Source organism: Camelus ferus, chromosome X, assembly GCF_009834535.1.
Source record: "Camelus ferus isolate YT-003-E chromosome X, BCGSAC_Cfer_1.0, whole genome shotgun sequence".
Classification (NCBI taxonomy): domain Eukaryota; kingdom Metazoa; phylum Chordata; class Mammalia; order Artiodactyla; family Camelidae; genus Camelus; species Camelus ferus.
This window is the reverse complement of record NC_045732.1, coordinates 68,966,474-68,980,387: the sequence shown is the minus strand read 5'-3', so window position 1 is coordinate 68,980,387 and position 13,914 is coordinate 68,966,474. Positions and strand designations below refer to the sequence as shown.

General features: G+C 39.6%; 1 protein-coding gene and 1 non-coding gene across 7 annotated transcripts in view; one reads left to right on the top strand and one right to left on the bottom strand.

The window, feature by feature from the left end:
* MID2 (midline 2) overlaps positions 1 to 13,914 on the top strand; it is an 85,533-nt gene that overhangs the window by 23,591 nt on the left and 48,028 nt on the right. For all 6 annotated transcript variants that reach the window (XM_032474481.1, XM_032474482.1, XM_032474479.1 and 3 more), the window contains exon 3: positions 1,535 to 1,630. In XM_032474481.1, coding sequence (XP_032330372.1) covers positions 1,535 to 1,630 — 96 coding nt within the window. The remainder of the gene's footprint in view (positions 1 to 1,534; positions 1,631 to 13,914) is intronic.
* On the bottom strand, positions 2,732 to 2,804 carry TRNAC-ACA. Its single transcript has one exon. It is a non-coding gene; the product is annotated as a tRNA-Cys (tRNA).

Here is a 13,914-nt window from a genome sequence, read left to right as displayed (position 1 = left end):
CACTCCCATGGGAATAAAGCCAAAGAAACCAAGAGAGATCTGGCAAGAAGGGAAGTAGAGATTAAGCTGATTCTCATAATCTGGATTGAGAACAAGTGAGATCAGACTGCTTGTCCTGGAAATACATATATCCATGGGAATACATCTCTGGGATAGATGCATGGGACAGTGCCAAGGATACTAAGGGGCCGCAGCTACTAAGCAGAGAAGGGGCCAAGTATGCGAGTCGTTTCCCCTCCCCCATTACCCCTTTCCCCCTCCCCCCACCAAAAACATGAACTTTGAACAACTACAAACCATAGGAACCATGGAGACAGCAATGAACACGATCAAGGGAAGGAATTCTAGCAGAATAAGGGCCAGGAAGTTGGGGTATTACATTTAGAACAGACTTTGTGGGGACATAGGGAATGATGAGTGAGAAAGGAGTGGGTATTGGAGCAGGTCCTGGAAAAGAAGCAGCCACCAGAGCTGAAGACTTGCGAATGGGGAGGAATAAAAAAAGCCCACTATCAATCTAAAGTAAATAACATTCTAATTTTTCTCATATGAGGACTGGAAGAGAGTAGCTTGCTCAACTGAAAATATGTTGAGGTTTTAGTACTGTTGTCACTATGTTATAATAAACAGATTTGCAAAGCGCTTCTAATGTTCTAATGTTTACTAAAAGGATCTGTGTACCAGAAAACAATGGTAAGCAATGGATGTCCTGTCTTGATACAGCCAGGCTTTGCGTTTAAGTCTGGCATTTCCACAGGCTACTCCTTAATTTGAAAAAGGGAAGCTGTAGATATAATGCTGGATTTTGATGAAGTACACACTTAAAATGCCATCTTTTTTTTTTCCTGAAGGAACCTATTGATAAGTATAAAGTATTCTCAACAAAGATGAAAAAAAAATCGTGGACTACTGGGGCAAAGCTGCAGCTGACGACTAGAGACCTGGGTTCCAGTCCTAGCTTTGCTGCATGCTAATTATATATCTGTGCAAAACACTTTACCCTCACTGTGCAGCTCAGTTCTCTCATCTGTAAAATGCTGACATCTCCTACTTCATGGGCTGTCATGATTATTAAATGATACATATATATGAAATTGCCTAGCATAGTGTCTGGCAAGCAGTAATTGTTCAATAAATTATAGTTTTCTTAGCCTACTCATCTGTGAAAGGGAGAATAAAATCTGTTCTCCCTATGTCACAGGATTACTGTTGGGGAAAAATGATATATTGACTATGAACTACTTTAAAAAGTTTTAAAATATACAGAACATAAAGTTGCCTTAATATCATTAAATTCCTACATCCACAAAGTCATGAATGTCATCTTTTCCCCAATAATAAGAGTCTGGAGCAAATGTACAGCATTGTTAATTAGCACCCGGAATAGTGCTGGGCCCAGACTCAGTGAATCTTTGAAATATTTGTTGACTGACTGACTAATCTCCACGTGATATTGGTTCTCATACTCATTAAACGTTTCTTCTTTTTCCCCCTTTTCCCGGTTTCCCTCTGGCTTCACACTCTGCAATGGCAGCAAACTCTGGAGATGAACCTTACCAACCTGGTCAAACGCAACAGCGAACTAGAAAATCAAATGGCTAAACTAATACAGATCTGCCAGCAGGTTGAGGTATGTAACAGAAACATTTGTCATTCTTTCAAAGGACCTGGATCAGGCGATCCTTTTGAGGGGAACTTGAATGTTGTCAGAGTGTAGCTTGGCCATTTGGAGTGAAAGGCTGAATGATAGTTCTACAAAGTCTCATTCCTTTAGGATGCTTGTTCCAAGAAAAGTGGCAGATAGCTATTGTTTTAAAAATAATAATAAGAAATGCTATTGTTTAAAAAATATTTTCATACTGTTTTTTAAAAAATATGGTGGTAGTGGGTTGGTGAGACAACAGTCCAAGGGGCAAGCCCTTCTCCTTTTCCAGTAGCAGGTAGTATGAGAACCCAACATGAAGTGTTTCTTCCTTCATCAGATTGGACATCATAGCTCCTTAAAGAGATTACTGGAGAATAAGGGAAGTAGGGAATCCTGGGTCCTCAGGGTAGGCTGAGGTTTGTTCAAGCAATATTGTTTCTGTAAAAATATCAGAACTGCTTCCCCCTTCCAAGCCTTTCCCCTCTTCTTCCCCATGCACCTTACCTAGTCCTCACTCATCACCTTACCACTTATTCTTGTCATCCACAAATGACATCTATGTTAAAGTTGTCTGTGAATTATCAAGTGTTATACAAGTTAAAAGGTTTTCGAAATATGATATCTTCATCAAATCTCAGAATAGAGCTTACAGGAGGAGTCAGCCTCTTCATAAGTGGATGTAATGAAAGAAAGATATTATTTCTGTCTCTCAAGAGCTTGAAACTTCAGCCATAGCATTTGGTTTTATGTTGATTTTATTGAAGAGGCAATGGTAGGGTTTAAAGTATAAACAGAGTCAGGTGAAACATTATAGGACCCCTCATGGGTAGTGGTTAGGTAAAAGTGTTTCTTAATTTTATTTACAACCTGGTAGTCTAGTTCTAATCTTGCTTGTGTGATTGAAAAGGTAATGGTTCAAGTTTATTTTATTTTAAGCAATAAAATAATTTGTTAAGATCTCATCTCTTAATCCTCTCCTGGGGATTCCTATTTAAGAGAATGTGCAGAATCTTCTTATAAGGCAAAGAATCTTCTTTTTTTTTGGTGGGGGGAGGTAATTAGGTTTACTTAATTATTTATTCTTGGAGGAAGTACTGGGGATTGAACCCAGGACCTCATGCATTGTAAGCATGCATTCTACCACTTGAGCTATACTCTCCCCCAGAGACTCTTCTTATATGAGTAACCATTCCTGATGGTTTGGATTTATTAAAGTGTTGGACTTCTTAAAGTAGATTGTATTTATACGACAAGCATACCATAGCAATTTAATTACTCCATTTGTGGAAGAGAGTGGTGCTCTATGTAGGGTCCACAGGATACCAGTTAAACCCAGGTGTGAGAGTATGGGATGGGTTAGGGAATTTAGGAAGAAGCATATGGAATGGAAAGAATGAACACTGGAATGTAAGTTGGAAAAATAGGTTCTAAACTTGACTCTGTCATTAACTGGTAGTATAAACTTGAATAAGTCATTTAGCCTCTTGACTTCAGTGTCCTTACCTATAAAATGACGGATTGAACTGAATGCATGACTTTCAGTGTGTCTTCCAGATTTCTCAAGTCATGATTCTGTGAACGGTTACTTTCTTTATTCTTCTCTTTTTCTCTTTGGCCTCATCTTTTCCAAGAGGGGTGAAAAAAACAGCAGGCATTTTAGAGTGGTTTTCAGCTAATCAGAATCCCTTTATGTTCCACTCTATCAAAGCTTCTGATTATGCTGTTAGATTACAGTATAAGAAACCCAGACTGTTGAAGAGACAAGGAAGTATTGTGAGCAGGAGACAAGATAAGGAATCCCTTGGTTTAGAATTTGCATGATTGAGGGTCGGGTAACAGCTCATAATGAATAAAACGTGGTTAGAAATTATAATCATCACCTTACTTATTCTCCACAAAAAGCAGTCAATTAGCAAAGTAAGCAGTTTATTTTCATTGCTTATTTACTTAGAACCTAACATCCTATCATCCCATCCCTGGGAAGCTTATCACTCGGGCCAGCCTCATGCAAACATAGCCCTTTTCCAACCTTTCTCAGTCCATTGCACCAATCAAACCTTTATATTCAGGGTCCTACTCTTTTCAAGTGGCAAGGAGCTAGTCTCATAAAACAATGCATCATTGTGTTAATAGAGGAGTACTGATTCTGGCCCTTTAGGTAACAGGCTATGTTTTCACAGTGCCTTTCTGAGGTTAAATATTCCTGCTTGAGCCTTTAGGAGGTGACATTTGTGCTGGCAAATGTAAGCAAAGTGGGTAAAAAGAGCAGCCCCATGACAAGCAGTGAAGAAGGAGTTTAAGAAGCTCCCTTAGGGATGCTTATTAAATCCATCGGCCACTGTCTGCTCTGGCACACAAAAGGTCACCTTTTGTTAATACTTATTTATGCATAGCACTGTACCAGGTATAAAGAAAATGGCCTAGACACAGTATTTACCCTTGGGTGGTTACATGCTATACAAGTCCACCCTGATGTGGATACACATGTGCAGGAAATATAGACAATGGCATAAAAATGTTAACTGAGAATTGGGGAAGAATCTTGAGATAATGCTTTACATGTCAAGGATGAGAGTGTATTATGGGAGTTAATGCCATCATCTATTCAGTTTAGGATTCTGTCTCTGACAGGGGCCCTACAGGGTGGTTTATGGAAGACCATGGCTGTGCTCTATGACATCATCCCTTCTGAAAGGTTAGGGATGTGCCCTAAAGTTCCCCATAATAATAGGGTGAATCCAGGGTACTTATTATGCTCATTCAGCACAGAGCCTGTGTGTCCAGAAGGCTTCAGGACAAGCCCCAGGATTAGAAATGCAGTTAAAGATGGGATTTGAGACTTCATAAATGCTTCTAAATACTTTGTAAAATGAAATAAATAGTGGGATACTGTCTGCCATGAGAGCCAGACAGTGAAGGGTGATTTGAATTTTTTTCATTTTATCTGATCCAGATTTGTCTATCAGGAATGACTATATTCACAGCGTAAACCAGGCATTTCATGTCGGGCGGGGGTGGCGGATCCCAGCTAAGGCACTTCTGAGAAAACTGGAATAGGCTATTTTCCTGCCAAACCTGTTCCCCTTCCTGATTGTCTGCAAATGTTTTTGTCACAGATTGACTTTTCATAAAAGAGCCATAAATACTGCCTCCCTCTCCTGGTTCTCTCTCCCTGTTCTCTGTTCTCCTTAGAAAGTAAACAAAGCTACAGTCTTCCTTTTATTACAGAAACAGAGATTAGGATCACCACAGATTTGTTAGCTGAATTCTTTGGTAACGCAGCCTGTTAGAGCTGCTGCCCAGCTTTCAGGATTCAGTGGATAGGCAGTTGGAAAATATTTTCCATCTGGGTTGGTGAACATGGGAATGAAGGAGAGGCAGACCCAAGACTCCTTTAATCTGGTTAAGGAAGGGCATGCTCTGACCTTGCTCCTCTGGCCACTTGATCTCTATATATAGTTCTTTGTCCTGCATCATCAGGCATCCTTTGTTTACATTTCCGAAGGAAATCTCTGTTTAACGCATAGCCAAGGGAAAATGTATACCAACAGATGAGTATTTCCTCTGGGCTTCCAAGAGGTTTTGTGAATAAATAAGCATTCCTGAAAATACTGAGGGGAAGAAAAATGGTTAAATACTTAGTAATCAGTCAGTCAACAACAATTCTTAAGCAAACACTGTGTACTCAGTGTGATAGGTCATTTGGGGGCTACAAAAGAAACATGCATTGTTGATGGCCTCCAGGAACTTTTAGTCTAGCTAGGGCCAACCCAGTATCTAGTGAGAAAGGGGAGTATTTAGAAAGCAGTGTGCAGTTCAAGGAGCACAAGTGAATGTAGTGTAGCCCCTCTGTGTCTACTTATTTCGTTTTATCGTTAACTTTTAGGGCACGGAGCGTATTACAGCACTTTCCTGGGTATTTTGGGTGCCATCTGTTTTCCTCTGCTCCAGAACTGCTACAGGACAATGGGTTAGTCCACCCCAGAAGCTCCTTGGGCAGACTGATTTCCTTCTGGCTCTTCTCAAGCCTTTTAAGGAGCTTGGTGGTACGGCTCCTTAGCATTAAGAGAAAGAAGAAAGGAGATGAGCTAAAGAGAGGGAAGGCTTCCCTTAGTTTGGGGAATTTCAGCTTTCTGTCTTGCCACCAGGCTTTAGCTCCAATAGCTTTCAGAAGTGTTTCTCTTAGAGTTCAAACTGGAGGTGGCTTGGTGTTCTCCCCTTTCTGCTCCTGTTGCTCACTGAAATGGTATTTGGTTTGGGAAGAGCAAGAATTGATCTCTGACTGCTTCTCCAAGCATAAAAATAGGCGTTTTAACAGAAATTAGTTTAAAAAAACACTACTATGGATGATTTCAGCAGATGATCCTGAAGTGTTTTAGAATGGTCAAGCTAGAAGACATAATAGAATCTAAATCATTAAAGCACAAATAAGCTTGTTGGCAGACTCTTCTACAAGCACTGAGGACATGATAAAATGAAAGGGTGATTAGAGAGAAGTAAGTGTAATCAGGGAAAATTAAATGGAGAAAATTCATTTTAGCCAAATGTTGAAGGAGGGAAAATAAATTCCTCCCTCTGCTGGGACAGAGAACAGAGGTATTAATGGAGGTGGAAATGAGCAAATTGTATGGGCAAAGTGGTATACTACACACAGAATATATACTGGGTATATAGAGATAAATAGGAAATGGTCCTTGCCCTCAAGGAACTTACCTGACAGGTAAAATGTCAAATATAATGTCAAATGATGATTATTGTAATGCAGATAAGTGCAAAATGACAAGCTAGCATAGATAAAGAAACACCTATGTCTGCCTCAGGGACTTAGGCAAGACTGCAGAATGGAATTAAAAATCAAGTTATCTTGAAATAAGAGTAGAATTTTGCCAACACAAATAAGGAAAGGGAGTGAAGGGGACCACATGCGAGAACACAGAAGGGTAAACAGCGTAGAGGTGTTCAGGGAACCACCAGAAGTTTGGTTCAGCCACAATGGGAGATGTGAGAATCGTTGCGAGAGGTAAGTATGGAGAAGTAGCTAGGGCCTAGATAATGAAGGGCCTTGTGTGCCACACATGGGTGTTTGGGCTTTACCCTAAAGACTCTGGGGACTCATGGAAGGATTTAAAGCAAGCGAATAACTGGATAGGATCTTCATTTCAGGATTGCTCTGGTTGTAGTATGCAGGATGGAGCAAGGGTCAAAGGTCAAACTGAAGGCAAGGAGACCAGTTAGGTGGCTTTTACTGATTCAGAAAGAGACGAAGGTCCAACCTAAGGCAGTAACTGTAGTGTTGGGTTGGGGCAAATGGGATGGTAGGATAAATTCAAAACATACTTGTAGGCAGTGGAATCAATTATTGGTGATCAGTTAGATGCAATGGGTGCAGGGGTAAGAGAATAGTAGGAGGAGCCATAGATTTCTGGCTTGGATAACTGAATGGATGTGTTGCCTTTAACTAAGTTAGGAAATACAGACGGAGTTCTTTTTAGACATGTGAGATTTGTTGTCCTGGGGGTAAGAGAGTCAAGTAAGAAATCCCTAGCAGACAACTGGCTGGATCTGGAGGTCAGGAGCTAAGATGTGGGAAAGGGATATAAAAACCTGGGAATCATCTAAGTAGCACTTAAAGCCATGGAGAATGTGTAGAATGAGAGGAAAGCCTAGGGCACCTCAATCCAATTGTTTGTCAGTCAGAATACAACAAACTGACTTTCCAAAAATAAATAGAAAGACTGTGGAGCTTTTTATGAGATTACTGAGGGATGGCGTGTATTTAACAAATTAAATATCAGAAGTAAATTATTCATTTGTGGGAATAATCAACATTTTAGATACTACCTCTCTAAAGACTATAACAGTAAGTAACACTTAATGATTTCCTATGTTGAGGTAAGCACTTTATATGTGTTAACTCATTTAATCCTCACAGCAGCTCTATGAGGTAAATATTGTTATTATTCTTGCTGTACAGATAAAGATACTGAGAGGTTGAAGTGATTTGCCAAGGTCATACTACTAGTAGGTAACAGGGTGGAGATTTGAGTCCAGGCACTTTAGCTCCAGAGCCTCTGCTCCTAACCACTCCATTATACTCCCTTTTGCAAGGCCAAGGTATACACCTCTTGGACATCTGTTGTTCATCACCAGTGGTTCCTGACTCATTGTGAGGATGACTTGTAGTGAGTAATGGGAATGAGATATGGATGTCAATTCTGGAGGAAAAGCAAAAGAGAAACAAAGAGCAGAAGGGAGGAGGAAAATCAACAAAACAGAGACTCAGAATAGCCAAGGAAGAGAGGCCTTCAAGGTGTGGCAGTTTTGATAGAGTCCGTTGGAGCAGTGACATTACACAGGGAGATATCATTCGTGCTGGAAACAGAAGGTTCAGTGGAAAGGTGAGACCAGAAGATAGATTCAGAGAGGTTAAAAAGAAAGTAGGTTGCAGAGTGGTAGTTATTATCCTTTTGAAGTGCAAAGCTATCAGATTCACAAACGCTCGTACAATACTCTAGTTGTTTATTCTGTTACTGGGTAGCTAACATTAGGAATCACTAGATCCACTGACTCTGACCACACACACTTCATTTCCCATCCTGACTTGGCTTCCAGCTGCCTTTCCCACCTGCCCAGGTCCAAGCCTCAGTTTCTACAACTCACTCCTCCTAGAAAGAATGTAGGTTCTGGGATGCAATGTGATGTGGTAGCTCTGGAGTTGGGCATGCTAGCTGTGTAAACTTGGGCACATAACTTCTCTGAGCCTCAGTTTTGTCATCTATGAAACTTAGACTAATCATATTTTGAAGGGAAAGGTAGTAAATGTAAAATACTTGCTACTGTAACTGGCAGATAGTCAAGGCTCAATAAATGGTCGTAGCAGTAGTAGTAGTTGTAGTGATAGCAGTAGGAGTAATTGTAGGCGCAGTTGTTAGGATTAGTAGTACTAGTAGTATTTCTGGGCACCACACCTTTGCCAGGGATTCCTGGCGCTGACCTCAGGACTTCTGGAGGATTTATCATTATTTCTGAGGGTGGGGAAGATAGCCATTCCCCAGTGTTCACACAAGAACTAGAATTTTCCTGGGGAAGGGGACATGGTAATGAAATTGTAGCACTAAAAATGTTAGAAATCTTAGCCACATGGCCCTATTTAATCACCCACCAATAACTATGCAAGGGTGGTACACTAAAAAGGGTTATTATGCTCAATAAGCAGCCAGTTTTCAGTTACTGAATTAAACAAATTTTATTTAGTATGGAAAGTTCACTGCCCTTCTGCAAGAATATCTAATGGGTTCTTTAAGTTGATACTTAAGTAAACTTGCTTATTATCCTGCCCAAATTCCTCTTGATTACTGCCCCTAAGCAAAGGCAAAAGAAAAGTTTTGGGGAGGCACAGATGCTTTCATCTCTAGTGGTTTTAAAAACAGAGTTTGGAGGATTTTTTAATTGAAATGTAATTGACGTACAATACTATGTTAATTCCATATGTACAACATAGTGATTTGATATTTATTTGGGATTTTAAAATGTTTATTAGCCAAAATGTTCTGTGAGTGTTTTTGTGGGAGATGGATGAGCAAGAGGAGCAGACTTAATGTTAAGGTCCTGAGGAGGATTTGGCCTTAACAGCGCCTCGTGAGAATGAAATAGCTATTTTGAAACCAGTGTGGAATTATAGGTGGAGAAAATGGTTTTCATGAACAATGGAAAATAAGTACACAGTGACCTAGTCAGTCTATTCATTTATACTGCTAAAATGACTGATTCAGACTATTATATTCAATCCCATTAAGTAAATGGCAATTGATATTTAGTACAGATGAAAACCCTAAATCAACTATGCAATCTGAAATGTGGGCATAGCCTATTTTTATACTAGAAAAGAAAATGCTTTTATAATTTTTAGACACCTAATGTGTTCAATTCTTTTTCAAAAATACTTTGTGACAATTCTTGATATATTCCAGAGAAATAAAATGTTTGAGGGCGTTAAAGGTTGCATGTGAAACATTTGGAGGGGTACGAACGCATGACAGGGTTGTAAGGATAAAATGAGTTGTGATTGACGTTGTTTTCCCTCCCCTCCTCCCCCACATCTATAGGGCGTGTAAGCTTTTCGGTGGGGTCATGTTTTCATAGTCAGAGCTGTTCATATAGGCATGTACTCTCATTCTGTTCTTGCACTTCCTTTCATGCAGTGAAGCTCATTTTATAGCCCCATTTCCCATCTGCTGCCTTCTTGCTCCAGTTCCCATTTCTTAGTGTTCAAATTCCAGGTTATTCACTAAGTGACCAGAACACTTGCCTAATTTTGGACCCTTCTGGCTTGCTCCACTCTTTGCACAATCTGCCCAAGTTCCCCATTTCCAATGTGCTCTTGGAAAGTTGGTGGAATTCTAACAATTCAAGTTAAAGCCCTACCAAGCCTACCCTGTACCTTTAAAATGTTTCCAGTTCCACGCCAACTGCCAACTTCACTTGCCATCAACCCAACCAGAATACCAAAGAAATGAAACAAAACAAAGACCAAAGAAACCCTAAAACTAAAACAACCACCACCACTTTAACAGACATGCACACAGCCCTTGAAATGCCCTTTCTGTCTCTGCCTATCCAGAAGAGTCTAGCTGTGTGATATGGTAAGCAGGGACTGGGACTCGAGAGAATCACATTTGAACCATATGTGCGGGTTTTGTGCGAGAGGCATTCTTGTTTCTAATCTCAATGTTTATGACAACCCTGTGGTAATGCTGGTGACATCCCCGTTTTACAAATGAGGAACCTGAGAGTGAGAGAAATTAGATGACTTGCTCAAGGTCACACGTAGAGTAAGCTTGGGCTCAGTCCTGCATCTCTCCAACTGCAAAGTCCATGTTCTTTCCACAGCACTATGCAGCCTACTGAAGACACTATTTGTTTACTTGCCGTGGATTCATTTGTGTTTAGATAGAAAGGAGCTGGCTTAGGATGCCCACTGATACTCTCCCTCACTAAACAGCTCCAGAAGAATAGATGATTTATTTGGGAGCTGGGCATTCCTGACTCCATGGTAAGGGTCTTATGTACCTATATTTGGCAGCTCTCTGCCCCAACAGCCCTTCGTGGGGATAGGAAGCAGAGGGAGGATGACCGCTAGAGTCGGCAGAAGGAAGCAGTGGCACCCACTGTTAAGGCATGCACTCACTCAGATTATTTTTGTGCCAAGAGACCCAAGTGAGGGGTGAAAATACAGTGGGCAGCTCCAGGTATGGATACTGACTCCATTCATACAGTCAGTTTACTGTGGGCCCTGCACTTCCTTCCTGAGACTGCCTAGGACATGGCTGTGCTGCAAGGTAAAAGCTGTCTCCATGCGGATGCAGGTTTTCTTAACCATTACAAAAGAGTTTGGCAGTAAAGATTTACTCCCAGAAGTGTACTTAATGTTGTCACACTTAGGCTATAAATAATAAATGTAATACCACAATGACTCCAAATATATAGATTTCCTCAGAAAAAGAATGCATACATTGTTACTATTTTTTAAAATTCAATTTATTTAAACTAAAAAATAAATAGAAATGGTTCAGCCATTTCTCCCACCCCCCATTCCCCACCTCTGGCAGCCATGAATTTGTTCTTGAATCTATGAGCTTATCTTTTAATTAAAATGTATTTTAGATCACACATATAAGAGTGATCATACAGTATTGGTCTTTCTCTCTCCGACTTATTTCACTTAGCATAATGCCCTTGAGGTCCATCTGTATTGTCACAAATAGCAAGATTTCATTCTTTTTATGGCTGAATACTATTCTGTTTATATATATATAAAGATATATATTTAAGATATATATATCTCACAATTTCTTTATCAGTTCATCCACTGATGAACATTTAGGTTGTTTCCATGTCTTCATGTCTTGGCTACTGTAAATAATGCTACAGTAGACAAGGGGGTCATATATCTTTTTTAAAAATTGAAGTATAGTTGACTTACAATGTCTCAGGTGTACAGCAAAATGATTCAGTTATACATATGTATATTCTTTTTCAGATTCTTTTCCACTATAGGCTATTACAAGATATTGAATATAGTTCCCTATGCTATACAGTAGTTCCTTGTTGTTTCTCTATTTTGTATATAGTAGTGTGTATCTATTAATCCCAAATCCCAAATTTATCCCTCTTTCCCTTTTCCCTTTGGTAACCATAAGTTTGTTTTCTATGAATTTATTTCTGTTTTGTAGATAAGTTCATTTGTATCATTTTTTTAAGATTCCACATATAAGTAATATTGTAAGATATTTGTCTTTCTATGTCTGACTTCACTTAGTATGATAATCTCTAGGTCCACCCAGGTTGCTGCACATGGTATTATTTTATTCATTTTTATGGCTGAGTAATATTCCATTACACACACACACACACACACACACACACGTATACACCACATCTTCTTTATCCAGTCATCTTTTGATGGACATTTGGTTTGCTTCCATGTCTTGGCTATTGTAAATGGTGCTGGCTATGAACATTGGGGTGCATGTGTCTTTTTGAATTATAGTTTTCTCTGGATATATTCCCAGGAGTGGGATTGCTGGATCATATGGTAACTCTATTTTTAGTTTTTTAAGTCACCTCCATACTGTTCTCCATAGTGGCAGCACCAATCTGCATTCCCACCAACAGTGTAGGAGGGTTGCATATATTTTTTGAATTAATGTTTTCATTTTCTTTGGGTAAATACACAGAAATGGAGTTGCTGGATCATATGGTAGTTCTATTTTTAAATTTTTTATTTTAGGAAACTCCACACTGTTTTCTATACTGGCTGCACCAATTTACATTCTCACCAACAGGGCACAGGGGTTCCCTTTTATCCACATCCTCTCCAACACTTGTTATTTGTTGTCTTTTTGATGATAGCCATTCTGAGAGGTGTGAGGTGATATCTCATTGTGGTTTTGATTTGCATTTCTCTGGTGATTAATGATGTAGAGCATCTTTTTGTGTACCTGTTGGCCATCTGTATGTCTTCCTTAGAAAAATATCTATTCAGATCTTCTGCAAATAGTTTTAATTGGATTACTTCTTTTCTTGCTATTGAGTTCTATGAGTTCTTTATATATTTTGGATATTACCCCTTATCAGAATTATTATTTGCAAATATTCTCTCCTATTCTGTAGGTTGCCTTTTAATTTTGTTGATGGTTTTCTTTGCTGTGCAGAAGCTTTTTAGTTCATGTAGTCCCATTTGTTTATGCTTGTTTTTGTTGCTTTTGCTTTTAGTGTCAGATTAAAAAAATCATTGATAAGACCTATGTCAAGGTGCTTATCGCCTATGTTTTCTTCTAGGAGTTTTATGGTTTTAGGTCTTATATTCAAATATTTAATCCATTTTGAGTTAATTTTTGTGTATGGTGTGGTAGTGGTCCAGATACATTATTACTGTTAATGGTGGGCCCATTCCTTTGATGGAATAAATATTGAGAAGTGCATGGAATCAGGTATTTACTACCCCCGGATAGAAAGAGAATTCCACACCTCAGCCCATGCTCACCACTTCCCCTCCTGCCTAAATCATTTCTCAAATCCAAGTTTACCTGACTCAGGCAGTTCTAGGAACTTACTCCTAAGACCTTTGTATGCATTAGCTGATTTAATCTTCACAAGAACTCTATGATAAGTACTATTATTATTCTCATTTTACAGATGGGGAAACTGAGGCATGGGGCAGGTAACTAATTTGTACAAAGTCACACAAGGAGTAAGTGGCAGAGTGAGGGTTTGCATGCATTTAGACTCCAGAGTCCACGCTCATAATCACTATGCTGTATTAAAAGTGAAGGGTAAAGCTAATCAGATCAATCAGCAGCTCTGTGTGCAGTGCTTTGCAAGGTGCTGATTATTGTGCCTATGGCCTGGGGAAGAACAGACGGCTGTCTGTATAACCAGTCTTGGCATGTTATGTGAATGTATGTCTGTGTGGGAAGGGTACCATGTGTATTTGGAGCAGTATTTGGGCATGCCTTTCTTTGTGGTAATAAGCTTTCTGTAGAGCATGTGTGTTAATGCCCTTGCACGTACTCCGCATTTCTCTATTTCATAGCTGGCTGCCTGAGTGTTCCTCTGGTGTATATGTATGTGTGGAGGGGGTATATTGTAAAGAGGATATATAGGAAAGGAAGAATATATGTCTAGTGAGAGAATTAGTGTTTAAACTGGGTCATGAGGACTGCTTTGACCTGTGGGGATTTTTTTCCCTCAAAGAGTTCTTTCCAAAC